The 17229-nt window shown below is 39.1% G+C and overlaps 1 protein-coding gene across 4 annotated transcripts in view; it reads left to right on the forward strand.

The window, feature by feature from the left end:
* The first annotated feature begins 1887 nt into the window (after positions 1-1887).
* LOC130927687 (gastrula zinc finger protein XlCGF8.2DB-like) overlaps positions 1888-17229 on the forward strand; it is a 33325-nt gene continuing 17983 nt past the window's right edge. For 3 of the 4 annotated variants that reach the window (XM_057853654.1, XM_057853655.1, XM_057853652.1), the window contains exons 1-2: positions 1888-2280; positions 13187-13270. In XM_057853654.1, the coding sequence (XP_057709637.1) occupies positions 2154-2280; positions 13187-13270 (211 nt within the window). In that variant the 5' untranslated portion in view covers positions 1888-2153. The remainder of the gene's footprint in view (positions 2281-13186; positions 13271-17229) is intronic. The other variant, XM_057853653.1, reaches the window with a different exon arrangement.

Here is a 17229-nt window from a genome sequence, read left to right on the forward strand (position 1 = left end):
GTTATGGTATGTTAATGTAGCGTACCAACTACGTATGGGCGGATCGATACCAAAATATCGATATTTCGATCCAGCGAGTTAAGTTTAGGTATCGATCCCCAAGCAAAAGTATCGATATTTGGAATTAATGTATTATATTTTCTTTGTCTATTTTTTGGGTATATTTTTGTGCACTCTTTGTACGACTTTTCCCTTTCGCGTTCTACACGCACATAAGCAGAGCACCGTTGTCTGCTCCCGCCCCCATTTACGTCCCTATCCTGTGTCGATCAGCATGCTTTTCCTCCGCCCCTCTCACGAGGCACCAACACAGTCACAACAAACAAACATTGGGAAGCTAGTGGTAGCATGGCTGCGGCATCGACGACGGATCGTAAAAGAAGTCCGGTTTGGACATATTTCATTTTAATAAATGGCAACGAGGCTAAGTGCACAATTTGTGCCAAAACTGTCAGATATTTTCGTTATACCAAAAACCTCACGAAACACTTAAGAAACGTGCATCCCGAAGCACACGACGAACTAAATGGAAAAACGTGCCACTCAAGCCGAGGAGGACACGAGAAAAGACAATACCACGCCGCCGAAGCAAAGCAAAGTACTTTAGAAGTGGCGTTTGCGAAAGGCAGGACTTATTCAGGTAACGTAGTTGCTAATTAATAGATAATCAGAGACGATATAAGCATTAGTGGCTGATGTGCAATATGAAACGATAAATATGGCATTTTTGTCATCTTACATAAAAAGAACTTTGCAGCACTATTGAATATGCTTTGTAATGGAAAGTTATAGCTACATCTTGTTTGTGAAAAGCAAAGTTCATCCCGCATTATATAAAAAAGGTAAAATGACCATAGTGACATATTTAACAGTGAAGTATTACTGTAATCTAAATGTGAGTCTCCATTTTATTAATTTTTTATACAATGAGAACAAATCAGCCCACATCACATTCCATAGGATAGTCAAGTAAACTACTCGCAAGCAAGTTGGGTATAAAAAATACATAAATTATTACTTAACATTTTAGATAGACACATCTCCCCTTACTGTATTTCTAATATTAACTATTATTACTTTTTTTTTTTTTTTATTTCAAGTGACTATAGTTTATTGGATTTATTTGTAATTATCAATAGAGAGCGGTAACATGCTACTATTAATTCGTTCTTTAATTAGATTTTTAAAAAAATATTGAATTTAGGTAGATTATAATATGATCAAATACAACGTGTAGCCGGGAAATGTTCTGTGTATATGAATTTAAGGGTCATGTTTAAAGAGTGGGACTGACTATCAGATTTTTTTGTTGATGGATTGTTTTATGAGTTTGTAGGGAAACTGCTTTGATAGTTAATAAAAGTAGCAGTTTTTCCATTGCAATGCATATTTGACACAAAGAGACTTTTATTAGTTTTTGAGTGTTTGCTGTAGTTGTACATTAGATATTATTAGATATCAGAATGGCTGAGAACTCTGCAGGGTTGTATATACATATATAAAGTATGAACTTCCGGTATCGATATCGGATCAGGATCGCAATATTTGGCCTCGGTATTACTTGGTATCGGATCGAATCCAAATTTACTGGTATTGCCCATCCCTAGTACCAACTCTCTCCCTCTGTTATTTTAATGAAGCGTACCAACTTTATCAACAACAGAGGGGTGTCCTAACAACTAGCACAAACGAATGGCCCCAATTCTAAACCATTTTGCAGTAAATGAGGGTCTTAGAGGGACGTCATCACTCGAAATTAATATCTCAAGCTCCCCAATTTACCGCAAAATGGACCCGAATTTTTTTGTGCTCTGTTCGTTCTAGTTGTTAGGACACCCCTCTGTTATTGAGAGAGTTGGTACGCTCTATTAGCTGCGGGAGCTAAGCTAAGAAAAAGCTACGAGTGACTCTTGCGAAATATAAAATGTGCTCAGCAACACGCTGCTTTTTGTGCGGAGTTTAACCCACATTGCGACGCAGGAGGTTCAGAACTACTTAACTGGAACCGTCCAACTTCAAGTGGGCTTTATGCTTGTTGAAGCTTCGGAGCCTAGTTATCTTGGTTTAGCTTAGCTTAGCTTAGCTTTGCTTCCGAACAGAAAAACGTGGTTCGTCGCTTGAACATCAAGTTGGAGCCTCCTAAAGTGTGCAAAATGCGAGCAAGAAGGACGCCAGCCGAAAAGTTAGAGGCGGAACTTTGTGGTGCGAAAGATCAGCAACAACATCAACTATCGAATGCTTGCAAAATGCAAGTAAAAGTTGTTCTTCGCAGGCTACCAGGTTGGTTCACCATTCGGTAAATACAGTAAAATAAATTTTTTTGTCCCCGGGGTATTGAACATCTATCGTTTTGAATCATAAAGATAACCCTTGATTGATCCTCCGGAAGGGAAATTTGGTTAAGGCGGAAAACACTCGGGTGGTTTGAAGTTCCGCTCTTGGACCCAAAATTGGCTAGATTGACTATATTTTGATTTCCAAAAAGAGGACACTCGGCTCGGCCTCGAGATACTTAGGTTTTTATTCATTCTATTTGTTTTATTATTAGAGGTGGGGATCTTGAGCACCTAACGATTCGATTACGAATACAATTCAGAGGCTATGATTCGATTATAAATCAATTATTGGTGCCCCCCCCCCCCCCCGCTATTAGCTGCTTTTATTGTTTCATACATTAGTTACAAAAATAGTCCAAAAATCCTCCCAGGCTTAAATAAACTACTATTTCAGTATCAAGTTAACAGTTCAAAATATTAAATAAAATACTCAAGTCACAATTCTGAAAAAAGAGTTTAAAGCTACTTTCAATTAAATTTAATGTTGATAGATTCAAGTCAAAATTTTGCCGATTTAGGAGTATTTAAAAAGTGAATTAGCCTTGCTTGGAAAGTTTGCTACAACAGAGCCTTCCTGAGAAGTCTACTGATTTAAGATGGCGTCTGTTTACACACGCCTGCGAGTCATTTCGCATCTGCATTGTATATAATGTGATATATACCGTAGCATTATGTGGACGTAGTCTTTAGCAACGTGGGCGAAGGTTACAGCAACTGGGCGTTTTTTTTGTAGCATCTGTCGGCGGTTTATTTGGATGTTTACTCTGGGTCCGTTCCTCATTGCATCCCGAAGACCGTGCTGACTGTGTTTTAGTTCCGCTTTAGTAAGCATTTTTTTAAAAATCGGAATGTGGATGTTTGTGAATCGTTCTCGAATCTTCAGCGGCTGAATCGCGAATAATCTAAGAATCTAAAATTTCACACACCTTTACTTATAATGGAGATAGAGTTGTGTCATTTTTCAATTAACAACAACAAAAAAGTTTCTTCAATCAAAATAAGGCTATCAAACCAGCTCGTTACATTACAGCAAACTAGTCGATTTAACCGTGAAAGAGTGTGTCAGAAAAAAATGGCAATCTTACTTGTCGCACATGTGTTAGTAAATGAAAAAAATACTTGCACTGTCTCCAATTTTAGTCGCAAAAAGCCCCCATTTGGTGGCAGTCTGGAGCCTTGGATTGAAAAACATAATCTTTTTTGATTGAAGCGATTTTTCTTTTGAAAATATTTTTGTCTTTGTTTTGAAGCAACTTATTTTTTGATGGAATTACACACAAATGTCCTTCGTGTCCTATGTGGCCCAAAATCAAGACAACATTCCCTCAATCGAAAAAGTTGTTTCAATCAAGTAAAAAAAAAAAAATCAATCTAGGGCTGTCCTAAATGAGTATTTTTCTCCCCATTTGTCTGCAGACTTTAACGATGAGTCGACTAGTCCAATATATATATATATATATTTGTTTTTACTTATCTTTTAATTAAATTTCTGTTGATGATTATTAATTCACAAAAACATTTTGGAACACTTATTTTTTTCCCCCAAAGTACAAAAACACATAAAATACAAACAATGAGGTCAAATGCTGATGGCATCAACTAGTGCAGAAGAACAGAATGTAAACACTCGGAATACTGTGACTTCACTGTTTACTTTCTCTTTTTGTGGTATGTACTGTATATATTGTTATCCGCATAAATGTCACATATCAATGGAATTAAGTACGTAAAAAAAACCTGAATAAATTTGGAATAAATAAATTGAAAAAAGGGCTACGAGATAAAAGTTGTACTATTGCTTCGAGGAAAAAAAAGTCGCAATATTACTTGACGTACATGCATCTTAGCTGGGAGTTGCGACAAAGCATTAATATAAATTCTCTCTTGATTATAATTTGATGTAGATAAGGCAAAATAATGTGGATTTCCTTATTTGTAAAACCAATTCTAAAACACAAGATGCTTTCAATATTGTTGATTTTAACGGAGGTTGCTTGTTCAGCTACATTAGCCCGACGTAATAATACAACTTTTATTCTCGAACAATTACTTCGAAATGTATTCTCGGAGTAATACTATTACTTTTTAAATAAACGCCGCGTCCGTTAAAATTAACAATATTCAAGGCATCTGGTGTTTTAGAATCGGCTTTTCAAATTATTAAGGACAATATTTTTGCAGAGTTTCCCCTACATAAAAATGATTTATGGTGCACCGCCACACCAAATTAAAAGTCGCCAGGCATTGCAATTGAGATTTTTTTTTTTTTAAAGATTTAAAGATACATTCTAATTTGAACAATTTAAAATGAAGTTTATAGCTCATTTTTACGCACTATTTGGCATAAGTCGTCTGAAATAGCCCGTCAAATCTAAATTGTTCCTTTACACACTTTATTTTGAAAATTGCATCGGTTTTCCTGTTGTTGCTCCTAACTACGTCTGCGCGGAGTTGGAAATGGGGAGAAAAAGCTGCAGAAAGGTACTTCAACTTGATGAAAGTACTTCTGCTTTAAGCTTGTGAAAACAACCTCAATGTGGACATCGACGTAAGACTTATGGCGTGCCTTTGATCCAAATTGTCGCGTCCTAGCCTAGCATTTTTTCGGTGCTGACATCACTCGTAATTTCAGATGAATATTCATATGAGAGAATATTATTCAATGTGTATTTATTTATTTCAATTTTTATTAATGTAATTATTTCAATTTTTATTTCAATATTAATTTAAATATTTATTTATTTCAATATATATTTATTTCAAACATTTATTAATTTATTTCAATTTGTATTTATTAGAGCTGTCCCGACTAGTCGACATAGTCGACGTCATTGATGACGTCGACATAGCATCGATGACGTAAATCCGTCGACAAGCACAACATCCCGTCGACAGTTAATGAAGGGTTAAAAAAATATATGCGTGGAAAGTTCAGAATGTCAGACGCTTGGTATGCAAGCGGGGAAAGCAGCACAAAGTCAAAAAAGCGCACCAGAGAGTCCAAAACATTGACTTATTTTTAAAGAAACAAAGGAGGTTACACTGTTGTGTCCTGTCTCTTCAATGCCAAGCTTGGCTACACGTCGGCCGTGAATGATAACGACACGAGATTGTAAGTCCATCTAACTAATTGCATGTTTTATTGAAGTTGCTAAGCCTGTCGCGATATGCAATGAGTCCATTTATCGCATGGTAAATAAAAATGAGGGCGGTCATTTTCACGGCTACGTTTTATTTTCACGGCTGCGTTTTATCGCTGCGTGCGTGATTGCGTACATTTGTGCGTGCTGATGGCATATGAGACTCCAGTTCTTTTCTCTCCTCAACACGCTGTAGAATTAAAGTTCAGACATACAAAATACGAAAACACATCCATATTATGCACTTTATATGTTAGCCTTGTGACATTGAGGTGAATGGGGGGAAAAATACGACCTACTCTCGCCGGCTATAAAACAGGCAGCCTTCTCCAAAACTTGCAGTTAAAAGGTGACATTTCAAACATGAAAAATCGCTGGTTAACAGCATTTGCAAAAGGAAAAAAATCTATTACTGACACCACATGCAATCACAAAAAGTGTTTGTTTTTTTTGCGGAGTGTAAAGCTTAAATTAGCGGTTTAGTGAACGAACTTCCGGTGAGCATTTCAAAATAAAAGCAGGTCATGTTCGTCATATAAATAATGATTTCTGGAGTTAATCCCACATACTTCAGATTCTACACTAAGAATACCTTTGAAATGACACCCTTTATGAAAAGTCTGATTGGCAATGAATAATAATTATAATACTATTTTATATAGTACTACAGTATACCATCATATTAATGCTAGGTATTTTTTTAAGAATTGTTTTGAATCATGTCGGAAAGGTGAAGTCAGTGTTCTGAATATATTCCATTATTCCATATTCCATTCTTTTGCACAAGTTAATTCTATCAGCATTTGAAGTCATTGTTTATATGTGATTTATTATTGTTATTTATCTGTTTATTTGTACTTTAATAAAGAATTTAAGTGTTCCAAAATGTTTTTGTGAATTGATAAGCGTCAACAAAAATTTCATTGGTAAATCAGTTAAAAAAAAAAAAAAAAAAGTTTTTAATTATAAGATTAGTCGACTAATCGTAAAATTAGTCTGCTGACTAATCGGGAGAAAATTAGTCGTTTGGGTCTTGCGCTCTCGTTCCCCTTGTACTGCATGAAATCATTTTTTTTCTGTCATTGGCTCATCAAACTCTGTGAACTAGGCGGACTTTGATTTGATCAAGTCTCCTTCCTTCCCAACATGGCTAGCCTGATTGCAGTAATAAACTAAACCGCTGTGTTTTGTAAGCCACGTGCCCAGGGTCCACATTTTCTGCGTCGTTATGTTCTGCTAAGTCTCATATGTCTGTTAGTAAATCCAGAGAGAGCTCATGCAGAACCTCAGCCATCGCTGCCATGTTGGGAAGGAAGAAGCAATAGCTTGACTCCATCGACTCAAACCCCGCCCGCCTTAGTAGTTTGATGAGCCATTGACAGATAAAAATTATTTTATGCAGTACAAAGGGAACAAGAGTGCAAGAATAAAATAACTGTTGTAATAAAATAAATATTCGAATGATAAATAAAAATTTTAATCTATATAAGTATTGAAATTAAGAAATGAATATTGAAATAGAAGCATTTTAATGACACATGTATTCATTTATTTAACTTTGTATTTGTTTAATTTTTGCACTTCTGGTCCTCCCTACAAAGCCGTACAGTCGCATGCGAGAGGAGAAAAACACCAGCACCTCTGTGTTTACAGCAAGGGTGTAGGTTTGCATAAGGACGGTAGGGACACAACACGACCAACTTTTTAAAGTGATCCTCTGATTTACATACATGTAGGCTCTAATAAACCACAATTGTTCTCTTGTACTAAAATATGTTGTTAGAAACACATAAAATGTTAAATCAATGGCAATATTCTATAATATTTAGTCCATATTTTGACCGTTAGTTGGCGCCATGGTTTGCGGGCTCCCAGTGATGACGTAATTGGTATCTTTCCAAATGTGTTCAACAATTGCTTATTGCTGCCTAAACTCGCAAAGTAAAATGCCTCGATGTGCTGCTTTTGGATGCAATTTCCAGTCAAATGGAAAAAAAGGGGAGTAAAGTGAGTGGTCAAGGTGGAATTGTTATTTTTAGTGAATAAGTGTGCATAAGTGGAAGCTTCTCCCCATTTTTGGTCCCTGTATGCTTGTATCCTACCCACCACGCGTTACAACTGGCGCCCGAACATTTTTCCTGGATCCTCAGTCAAGTAAGGGTCCCATCGCGTCTGCAATAATGGTTTTGGATCTGTCCATTTATTTTTATTCATCGGTCCCACAGCGGCTTTTCGGATCAGTCTATTTTGTGGAATCGACGGGCTAATCGCGGCTGCGATATTGCAATGGGATCGGTATAATTCCTGGATCTTCGAGTGAGTAAAAAAACGCGGATTTGGATTATTATTGCTATCTTTTTTGTTGACTATTCTTCATGGGAGTTTTCCCCAAATCATACTAAATAATTAAAGCACTAGGGCACGCTACAGTGATGACAGTGACTGACGTGGACCTTACAACAATGTTGGCGTTCGTCAGGGAACGCGTGTTTGCGTACTGCTGAGCTCCCGAGTGAAGAGTGCTCAAGGTGGAAAAATTATTTTTTGAGAATAAATGTGCATAAGTGGAAGCTTCTCCCCTTTCTGGTACTTTTATACACGTATCCTAGCTACCACGCGTTACAATGTACAAGACCTGGATTACACAAGGTGTGCTCTTTGGCCTGTACTGTATGTAAAGCACACGACAGCTCTGGATGCTAACAATCTACATAATTATATTGGGAAAACGTTTGAAAATGACCTTGAATATCTGCTAATAAAACCGGAGTTCCCGAATCCCAACAGCATGCACTCTCGCTCCCGACCGGACTTCCCAACAGGACTCTCTCACATCACCAGTTTTGCCCAACTTTTGTCTTATCAGGTATTTGCTGCACGGATTTTCCCCTGAAGCTCGTCTTGTGAACGACCGACAGTGCTGTCCTGCTATTCACTTTTCAGATCTGGTTCAAATAGGAAGGGTAGAACTGACGACATGTTGGGAAAGCTAACGAGTGACAAGCTGGAATTTCGGCATTCGGGGCCAGTGACGTCACGCACTGCGACGTAACAAGAATGGCGACCTATCGCTTAAAATAATTTTACAAACTTTATTTAAACAAAAACATTAAGAGGGGTTTTAATATCAAATTATTATAGCTTATACTAACATTTATGTTTTAAGAATTACTTGTCTTAAAAATAGAGGATTCATTTAAGTTAAAACTCAAACTCAAACTGCCCCCACCAACTTTTACGCAGATTTTTTGCATTATATAATGAATTCAGTTACACAGGTCATTTACATTGCCATCCCATATGTTGTAAGGATAGAATTGACCCTACCATTATTCACTGAATTACTTTCATTTTGTTCAGATTTGAATTGACCCCTTTTCGCTTGCTGAATGCTCCCATTTTTTCCCTCAAACACACGTTTGATTGGCTGTAGACTTGACCCCTCCGAACACAAACTCACACGCAATCATAGCCCCGACATAAATACAACGTGCCGCCTCTTCCGCCTCCTTTGAAGACGAGTAATATTACAAGTTTTTTTTCTGCCAGCAGCAGCCACTGTAAGTATTGTAAAAAGTCAATGTTCTGAAGGTGGGGAACACACCACTAATTTTGCTACTGAAAGTCCAACCTGCATGATAGTGTGCATAACGTGTGAATTTCCCCAAACTCCAGTAGGAAGCTGCTTTGAAAGAAATATTCTCCTTTATGTGTTTTCTACTGTTAACGCCAATTCAACTCTAAGAAATTTTGTGAACCAAGGTTTACCCCTTTCTCCCTGATTTTCATTTTTATCTTAACACTCAAAACAAGATGGAGAAATTTATTGGACTAGATTTGAGAAAAAATATCAGATAAAGACGTTATAAATTTGCATTGTGAAAGTTAGAATAAGTCAATACAGATTTATTTTGCATTGATCATTTACCCTATCAATTAATGAAATTCATTTTTGTGAAAATGCAGCCCTGACCCCCGTTCGCCCAATCTGTTTTGTCTTATTCATGTCCTAGCAATATTGAGACCAAACCTACGCCCTTGGTTTACAGTGAAACAAGGTGAGTTTTTTTGCTTCACAAATTGTTGCCACCTGTTTTGGTCTTAAAAGCATTCAGTTTGACTTTTAAATTGTGCAAGAACCCTGCAACAGATTTATTCATCGATTAGTTGTCGCAGCCTTAGGCTCAATGGCTTAGAGCAGGGGTCTCCAAACCGGTCCTCAAGGGCCGCTGTGAGTCCTGGTTTTTGTTCATACCGATCAAGCACAGACCTTTTAACCAATGTGGTTTCTACTACAAGAAGCAGCACCTGACTGCAATCAACTGATTACACTTATAAAGCACCAGATTGGTGAAAAGGTGTGGTCTTGTTTGAAATCCTGCGCCCACTCCGTCCCTATGTGGAATAGTTTGGAGACCACTGGCTTAGAATTTAGAACCCAGTTCAAATTTATTTTCACACTCTGGGGATTACATTTAAAATGGAAACTGTCGGATCTGACATTTTGCAATATTTTAGGCGTTCGTTTCAGAGCGTAAAAGCCATTCATTTGCTGCCCTGCGTGCAGACACAATATATGGCTTCGGCTCTTTTTTTGCTTTTATTCCTATTTCATGTATTTTATGAGACTGTTTTTGTTGATGTCTTCCTGAAATGTGATGTCAAGTAGGACTGTCGCAAACGATTACCGTAAATTCCGGACTATAAGCCGCTACTTTTTTCCCTTCCTCAGTATCCTGCGGTTTATAGTCCAGCGCGGCTTATTTTTTTATTTATTTGGGTTAATAGGTAACACTTTATTTGAGAGCAGCGTCATAAGACCGTCATAATTATAACACTATCAAGGGCATTAATGAATGCTTATAACAGATGTCAATGTCATCCGGCAAAGTATGTCACTAACTCCATTTATGTCCAGCTGGGATCTTTTAAATCTATTAAAAAATGAGATAATTTGCCGATGACACAAAATGACATCCGTCATAAGGATTCATTAATGCTCATGACAGTGTCATAATTATGATCGTCTTATGGCACGACTGTCAAATAAATGTTACCAAATACCATAACTAGCAATTAATGAAACTCGAACAGCAACTGAAGAAATAATTGGCACATAACAGGAATTTTGATTGTTATTTACATCTGTAGCGCTGCAATACATGCTAGGAGGCATGTTGGACAACAACAGTGTTGACGGCAGGTGGCAGCAGAGGTTGACTGTCTCTCCAAGGGAGCAGTGATGTCCAAATGAAGCTTCTTGAAGCAATGGTGGTTCATTTGATCTTATGACGTAATAATTATGACATGACACTATCATGGGCATTACTGAATGCTTATGACAGATGTCATTAAGTGTCATCCGGCATACTATGTCCCTATCTCCATTAATGTTCAGCTCGGATCTTTTACATCCATTCAAAAGTGAGATAATTTGCCGGATAACACTAAATGACATCTTGTGTAAGCATTCATTAATTGTCATAACAGTGTCATGTCATAATTATGATTGTCTAATGACAGTTTTATGGGGCCACTTTCAAATAAAGAGTTACCAAATACTATCTCTAGCAAAAAAATGAAACTGAAACAGTAACTGAAGAAATAATTTGCAGAGAACATGAATTTTGATTGTTATTTACATCTGTAGTGCCTCAATGTATGCTAGGAGGCATGTTGGACGACAACAGTGTTGACAACAGGTGGAGCAGTGATGGGTAAATTAAGCTTCTTGGAGCAATGAAGCTTTTCAGCCCATTGGTTCAAAGCTTCATGGTGGTTCATTTGGTCTTATGACAGTCTTACGGTGCCGCTGTCAAATAAAGTGTTACAGGTGACTATCTTTTGGTGTAAATATTCCATAATACAATGAGGAGTGCTGTGGCTTATAGTCCAGTGCGGCTTATCTGTGAACAAATGCTGTTTTGGTGTCAAATTTCATGGGTGCGGCTTATAGTCCAAAAATTATGGTATTTTTCTCCCGATTAGTCTGCGGACTTCTTTAACGATTAGTCAACTAGTCTAACCATTTTTTAAAATAAACTTTTGTACGACTCTTGCAATTACATTTTTGTTGATGATTATTAATTCACAAAACATTTAGGGAAAAAAAAATATTAAAGTACAAATAAACACATAACAATATTACATCACAAAAAATAAGGGTTAAATGCTGATGGCATTAACTAGTGCAAAAGAATAAAATGTAAACAGTTTCGGAACATTGTGACTTCACTTTTCCAAAAGGATTCAAAACAATTATGAGTCTTTTTGTGTATTGTCTATATTGTTCTCAGCAATAGAGTGAGCACAAGCAGAGTAGATAAATGTCACGTTTCACCGGAGTGAAGTACGTGAAAAAAAAACCCTAATGATGCGCAATTATACGATGCTAGGTATTGGGGCCAAATATTTTTTCTAAAAAAAAGAACCATATTAACGGGAAAAAAATCACATTATTACTAAAGATGCACCGATACGTGTATCGGCAGGAGGCGCCGATCTGGCCCGAAATGGTGGTATCGGTATCGGCGAGTACCAACAAAGACGGCGCCGATGCCATTTACCGGTCCATAATTATAAGATTTGACAGCAGCCTTTTTTTCCTCCTGGCGCTCTTTACACTCTGTCACTGTGTTGTGTGATGACACGTGAACACCAAGCAGCTATCGCTATTGGCCTGCTCCAGACCAATGAGAGCGGACCAATAGCCACTCCTAGTCCGAGCAAAACGTGATGCTTAGAGCTGTCAAAATAAACGATTACTGGAGGTGAATAAAATTACTCGGATAGGTTTTTAAACTCGAGTTACTTGAGTATTCGTTTCAGCTCTAGTCACGTTTCACTGGAGTGAAATACGTGAAAAAAAACCTAATGATGCGCAATGATACGATGCTACGTTTTGTGTGATGCCACGTGAACACTAAGCAGCTATCGCTATTGGCCTGCTCCAGACCAATGAGAGTGGGCCAATAGCCACTCCTGACCAATGACAAGGCCGCTTTTTCATATGGAGGAAAACAAACCAGGAGAAATGGCAGCAGTCGGGAAATATTTCAGAATAGAAATCCCGTCGATTAAAATCAATGGCTGCATGCAAGATTTGCAGCCTGAAAGTTTCAAGATGTGGAGTTAAATCAGCCAGTTTCAATACCTCGAACCTGATAAAACATTTGAAGACGAAACGTGAACGAACACAAAGTGTTTGAGCCTGCAAGAGCAGGACTGCTATCCAGAGGAAGGGCGCAGGACCTGAGCAACAATCTCTGGTCAGTTCACTACGTCTACTTTACTTTTATTGTATTTGACTGAAAGAAACGCCGCAGTAATTTGGGACCTGATTCCAAAGTAGGGTTGCCACCTTTGAGAAATAAAACTCTGGTGCGCTTTTTCGGCCTTGTGCCGCTTTCCCCTCTTGAATCCCGAGCGTCGGCCATTCTCAACTTTCCACGCATATATATATTTTTAACCCTTTATTAACCGTCGACGGGATGGTGTGCTCGTTAGCACATTGACGTCATCGATGACGTCGAGTACGTCAACTAGTCGCTCTCATGTCGAGCCCATTGAATTAATTTGAATTGGATCGGATGACAACAAAGCATGAATAAACAAAAGAAAATTGGCAAGGAAGGAATTTAACAGAAAACAAATTTGGGGACAAGTTTGCAAATGAAATAAGATTTGGCCCATGTGTTTGTGGTCTTGCAGATCTATATGTCAGCCAAGACCATCGTCCTGAGCACCAAGAGTCTGCATGCATCAAAGAGGAGGAAGAGTCCAGACCCATCCAAGGTCATTTTAAGTTTTTTTTTTCTTCAGATGAGGAAGAAATCAAATATGGTACCTTGTCATAAGTACGGAAATGTCTTTGTCTAATATAGTGGCTTTGCTTACTCAGTAGCTGTGCAATGGACTCGTGAACCGACGTAAGGTTTGCACCATGGCATCAACTTGACTTCAAAGTAGTCCCGGGGATACGACGTACCTAACTTACCCGATTTCGACTTTACAATGAAGAAGTCTTGTCCGCCATTCTGTCTTAAGTTGTGCTTGTAAACTACCTAGTTCTTGCCATGCCTATTTTTGATAAAGGTTGTCATACTGTCAGAATCTCATACCGGCACATGCCTGTTCCCTTTTAACATGTTTTTTTTTTCTCGGGAGCCCCAGCTGTAACATGGATGCGTCCCATTCATGACAGAAAACAAATATAAATATGAAAAAGTTTTTAAAATGCAGAATCTAAAGATAATCATGGGTTTTAGTCGGGGGTCGGGAACCTTTTTGACCGAGAGAGCCAAAACACCCAACATATTTTAAAAAGAGCACTGTTTCTTTCGTGAACTCATTTGAATGAATCACACGGAGGGAGCGTGGTCACACTCTGCTTTTACAAGTAGTCGCAGAGTTGCGAAAGAAATCTCGATTAAACAAAGTTTAACATCTTTACTTAGAATGTTACAATCAATGCACTCTCAACACTTGGAAGATAGCAGTGCCTCTCGGAGTAGCCATTTAATAAGTCTCGCTCTCTTCTGGAAGTGGCCTGGAAGTCCTTTTCTTCCGATGTATTTTCCCTTGGCAAACCAGCTCTCGTTACATTACAGCGAACTAGTCAGTTAACCATGAAGGAGTGCGAGTAGATAAAAAAACTCGCTCAGGCTTTAATTTTAGTCGCAAATTAGGGGGCAGTCTGGAGCCCTGGATTGAAAGTGATTTTTCTTTTAGAAATGTTTTTTCTTTGTTTGAAGTAACTTAATTTTTTGGATTGAACAATCAAAAAGTTGTTTCAGTCCCCAAATAACTTCACTTCAATCTAGGGCAGTCCTAAACAATTATTTTTCTCCCGATTAGTCTGCACTTTAACGATTGGTCGACCTTTCTAATAAGTTTTTTTTTTTTTTTAACATCTTGCAATTACATTTTTGTTGACGATTGTTAATTCACAAAACATTTTGGAACACTTAAATTCTTAAAGTACAAATAAATGACAAACAATGAGGTCAAATGCTGCTGGCATTACACTGAAAACAAGGTAATTTAGTCATCAGCCAATCAAACGTGAGTTTGGGGGGAAAGAATGGTGTCACTGAACTTAATGAAAGTAATTTACTTAATAATGGTTGGGTCAATTCTATCTTTACAAAATATGAGAAGACAATCTAAATGACCTCTATAAATGAACTCATTATATTATGCAAATAAGGTTTCTTAAAAGTTGGTGGGGACAATTTGAGCATCATGAAAAGTTCCTAGTGTTATGTCTCTACCGTCCCTATGAAAACCTATGCCATTGGTCCATTAACAGAAGGACTATTCTTGTTGTGTTAATGTAGTACATACTAGTATTAGGGCCAAATGAAAGAAAAAAGGACCACGAGATGTTAGTAGTACTATTGCTACAAGGAAAAAAAGTTGTATTATTACGTAGGGTAATGTAGCTGTAATCAGTTACGCATTTTACGTACATGTACTGCAGCTGAGAAGTAAAATGCGGACCGGATTTTAGGGAACCGAAGAAAAAACTGGAATGGATTATGTAAATTGGTGCGCTGGAAAACCCAGACTTTAAAAAAAACTAGATCGGAAGTCTGGATCGGAATTTTTCCCGTGTTCTGATCCGATACCGATGCGCATTTTTTTGCCCATATCGGCATCCGATCCGATCCATATATCGGATTGGGACATCTCTACTTCTGACTAATGATCGCCTCTTTCCCAGACCGATTGTCTACCTTGCACAATTCACATTGGACAGGGTGTTACATGCACTGGTGCAATACAACTGAATTGCAATACAACTGAAGTGCAATCCAACTGAAGACAGGGAAGTGACAGCTGCACTACTGGAAGCTGCTCTTGCCAGCCGTGGGGAATTGGCGGCGGTGATGTTCGACGACCTGAAAGAGAAGCTGCCGCTCGTCTTCGTCCTTCATCAGGCACTGGTTGAAGTCGGTCGTCAGCTTCACCGCTCACTCGGCAACATCATTCACCGACTTCAGCTCGGATACGACAACTGGAACTTCCCGCAGATCCGCGACTGTAGCTGGGAGAGGCAGCTTCAGGCAGTGGAACAGGTTCTGCGACCTCCGGGTGATGAAGTCGCCCAGGTCAGCCCTCTTGAGCATAAGGGGCCTTCTTCCTTCCACACGCCGCAGTTCCTTCCCTTTGTCCTGAGCCTCGTAGAGGTTGTGCAGCATCTTGGCCTTCTCTTCCTCGGTCTTGGTTGAAAACACCGCCAGGGGGGCTAAGTCCTCGCTCAAGTACCAGAGATGCCCACGGAACTTCTTGAGAGCAGCCGAGCCGACTTCACTGTCAGCAGCTGTGTATCTGTCCAGCTCCTCGCACATCTCCAGGTCGTTCACAGGTGCATTGACGGTCACTGGAGCTTCGAACCACCGCTTGAGGTAGACCGTCAATGCGAACATCTTGCGCAGAGCTCTTGCTTCATGTGGAGTAAGTTGGAACTGCTTCCGGAAGATGTAGATTTTCAGCGAGTAGATGCGTTTGGCCATCCATCCAGCCCGGCCGGTTTAAGCGGACAACTTCTGTCCCGGGGCCCGTGAGGAAGAAGCGGGCGAGGAGGAGGAACACGCAGTCGTCGTCCCTGTGGTGGGTGGTCTCTAGCTGGCTGTTGATAAACCCGACAACTTCGTCCTTCTTGAGATGCACCCACTCGGAAGGTTTTCGTTCGGCCCGTCGTCAAAGGGAGATGCCTTCGAGTGGTCCAGAAAATTCCATTCTGCATTGAAGCGGACGAACAGGGAAATATCAGGGCCAGAGGATCGGAAGAATAGGTCGAAGACAGCCGCCATGACCAGTTCCATGCTATGATCGCTTGAAAGTGTGATTTTCTCGAAGTAAAGTCACATTCTATCAGAAAAAGACTTGCTTAAACCACGTCCCACGTGATAAGGCTTCCCAAATCCGATGAGTTTTTCAAAATCGGTGATATTTGGGGGGAAAATCCCCCCCCCCCCTCCCTTTGAGTTTAAGATAGCTTTTCTGGATTGGCCACTGTCAACACCAGGTCAAGGCAACACCGCATACGTTCTATGCATGTGAGTGCAAATGGACAGATCAGGATGACGCCCCTACCCGGCTGGCCCCTGTATACGGCATAGCAGACATTACATGTGCTCTGACGGAACCCGAAATATTAAGCGATCATTGTGAATTTCTTCTCACAGTACTTTGGCAAGAAGTGGAATGCATTGAGAGGGTGTGCGAGATGAGTTTCCTGGATTCACTTTTTTGGGACACCCTAACGTATATGTAAACTAAAGTGCAATCACATTCGTAAATGAATGGCTTCTGGTTTTTGAAATGTAAATAAACCAATCAATCTATTGTGATAAAACGACAAAATTGCTATCACTGCATTAACCATTAATGTGAAGTCTAACTGTAACTAGTCTTGAAACAAATCTGAATAAGGAAAAACATTGCAGTGAAATAATGCAAACTGGTTAAATGGAGATCTGTCATGACAGAACATTGCTTCAATGATAATCTGGCGCCATCTAGCGTCATGAATGGGTATAATGTCTAGACCGCTAATATAAGACGACCTAGACTTATTTCCATGCAAAAAACACAGTCTTATATTCGGTTTCCTTTGTTATGGTTCCTCCTGGGAAACAAAATGTGGGGGGGGGGGGGAAATTGTCATGATATGACGCAATTTTGCCGTGACACAACATGGTGAGGTGGTCCGACTCCGGTGCAGCCTACCACCACGGTTTCAAAAA

The sequence above is a fragment of the Corythoichthys intestinalis genome, chromosome 13 (genome assembly GCF_030265065.1).
Source record: "Corythoichthys intestinalis isolate RoL2023-P3 chromosome 13, ASM3026506v1, whole genome shotgun sequence".
NCBI lineage: Eukaryota > Metazoa > Chordata > Actinopteri > Syngnathiformes > Syngnathidae > Corythoichthys > Corythoichthys intestinalis.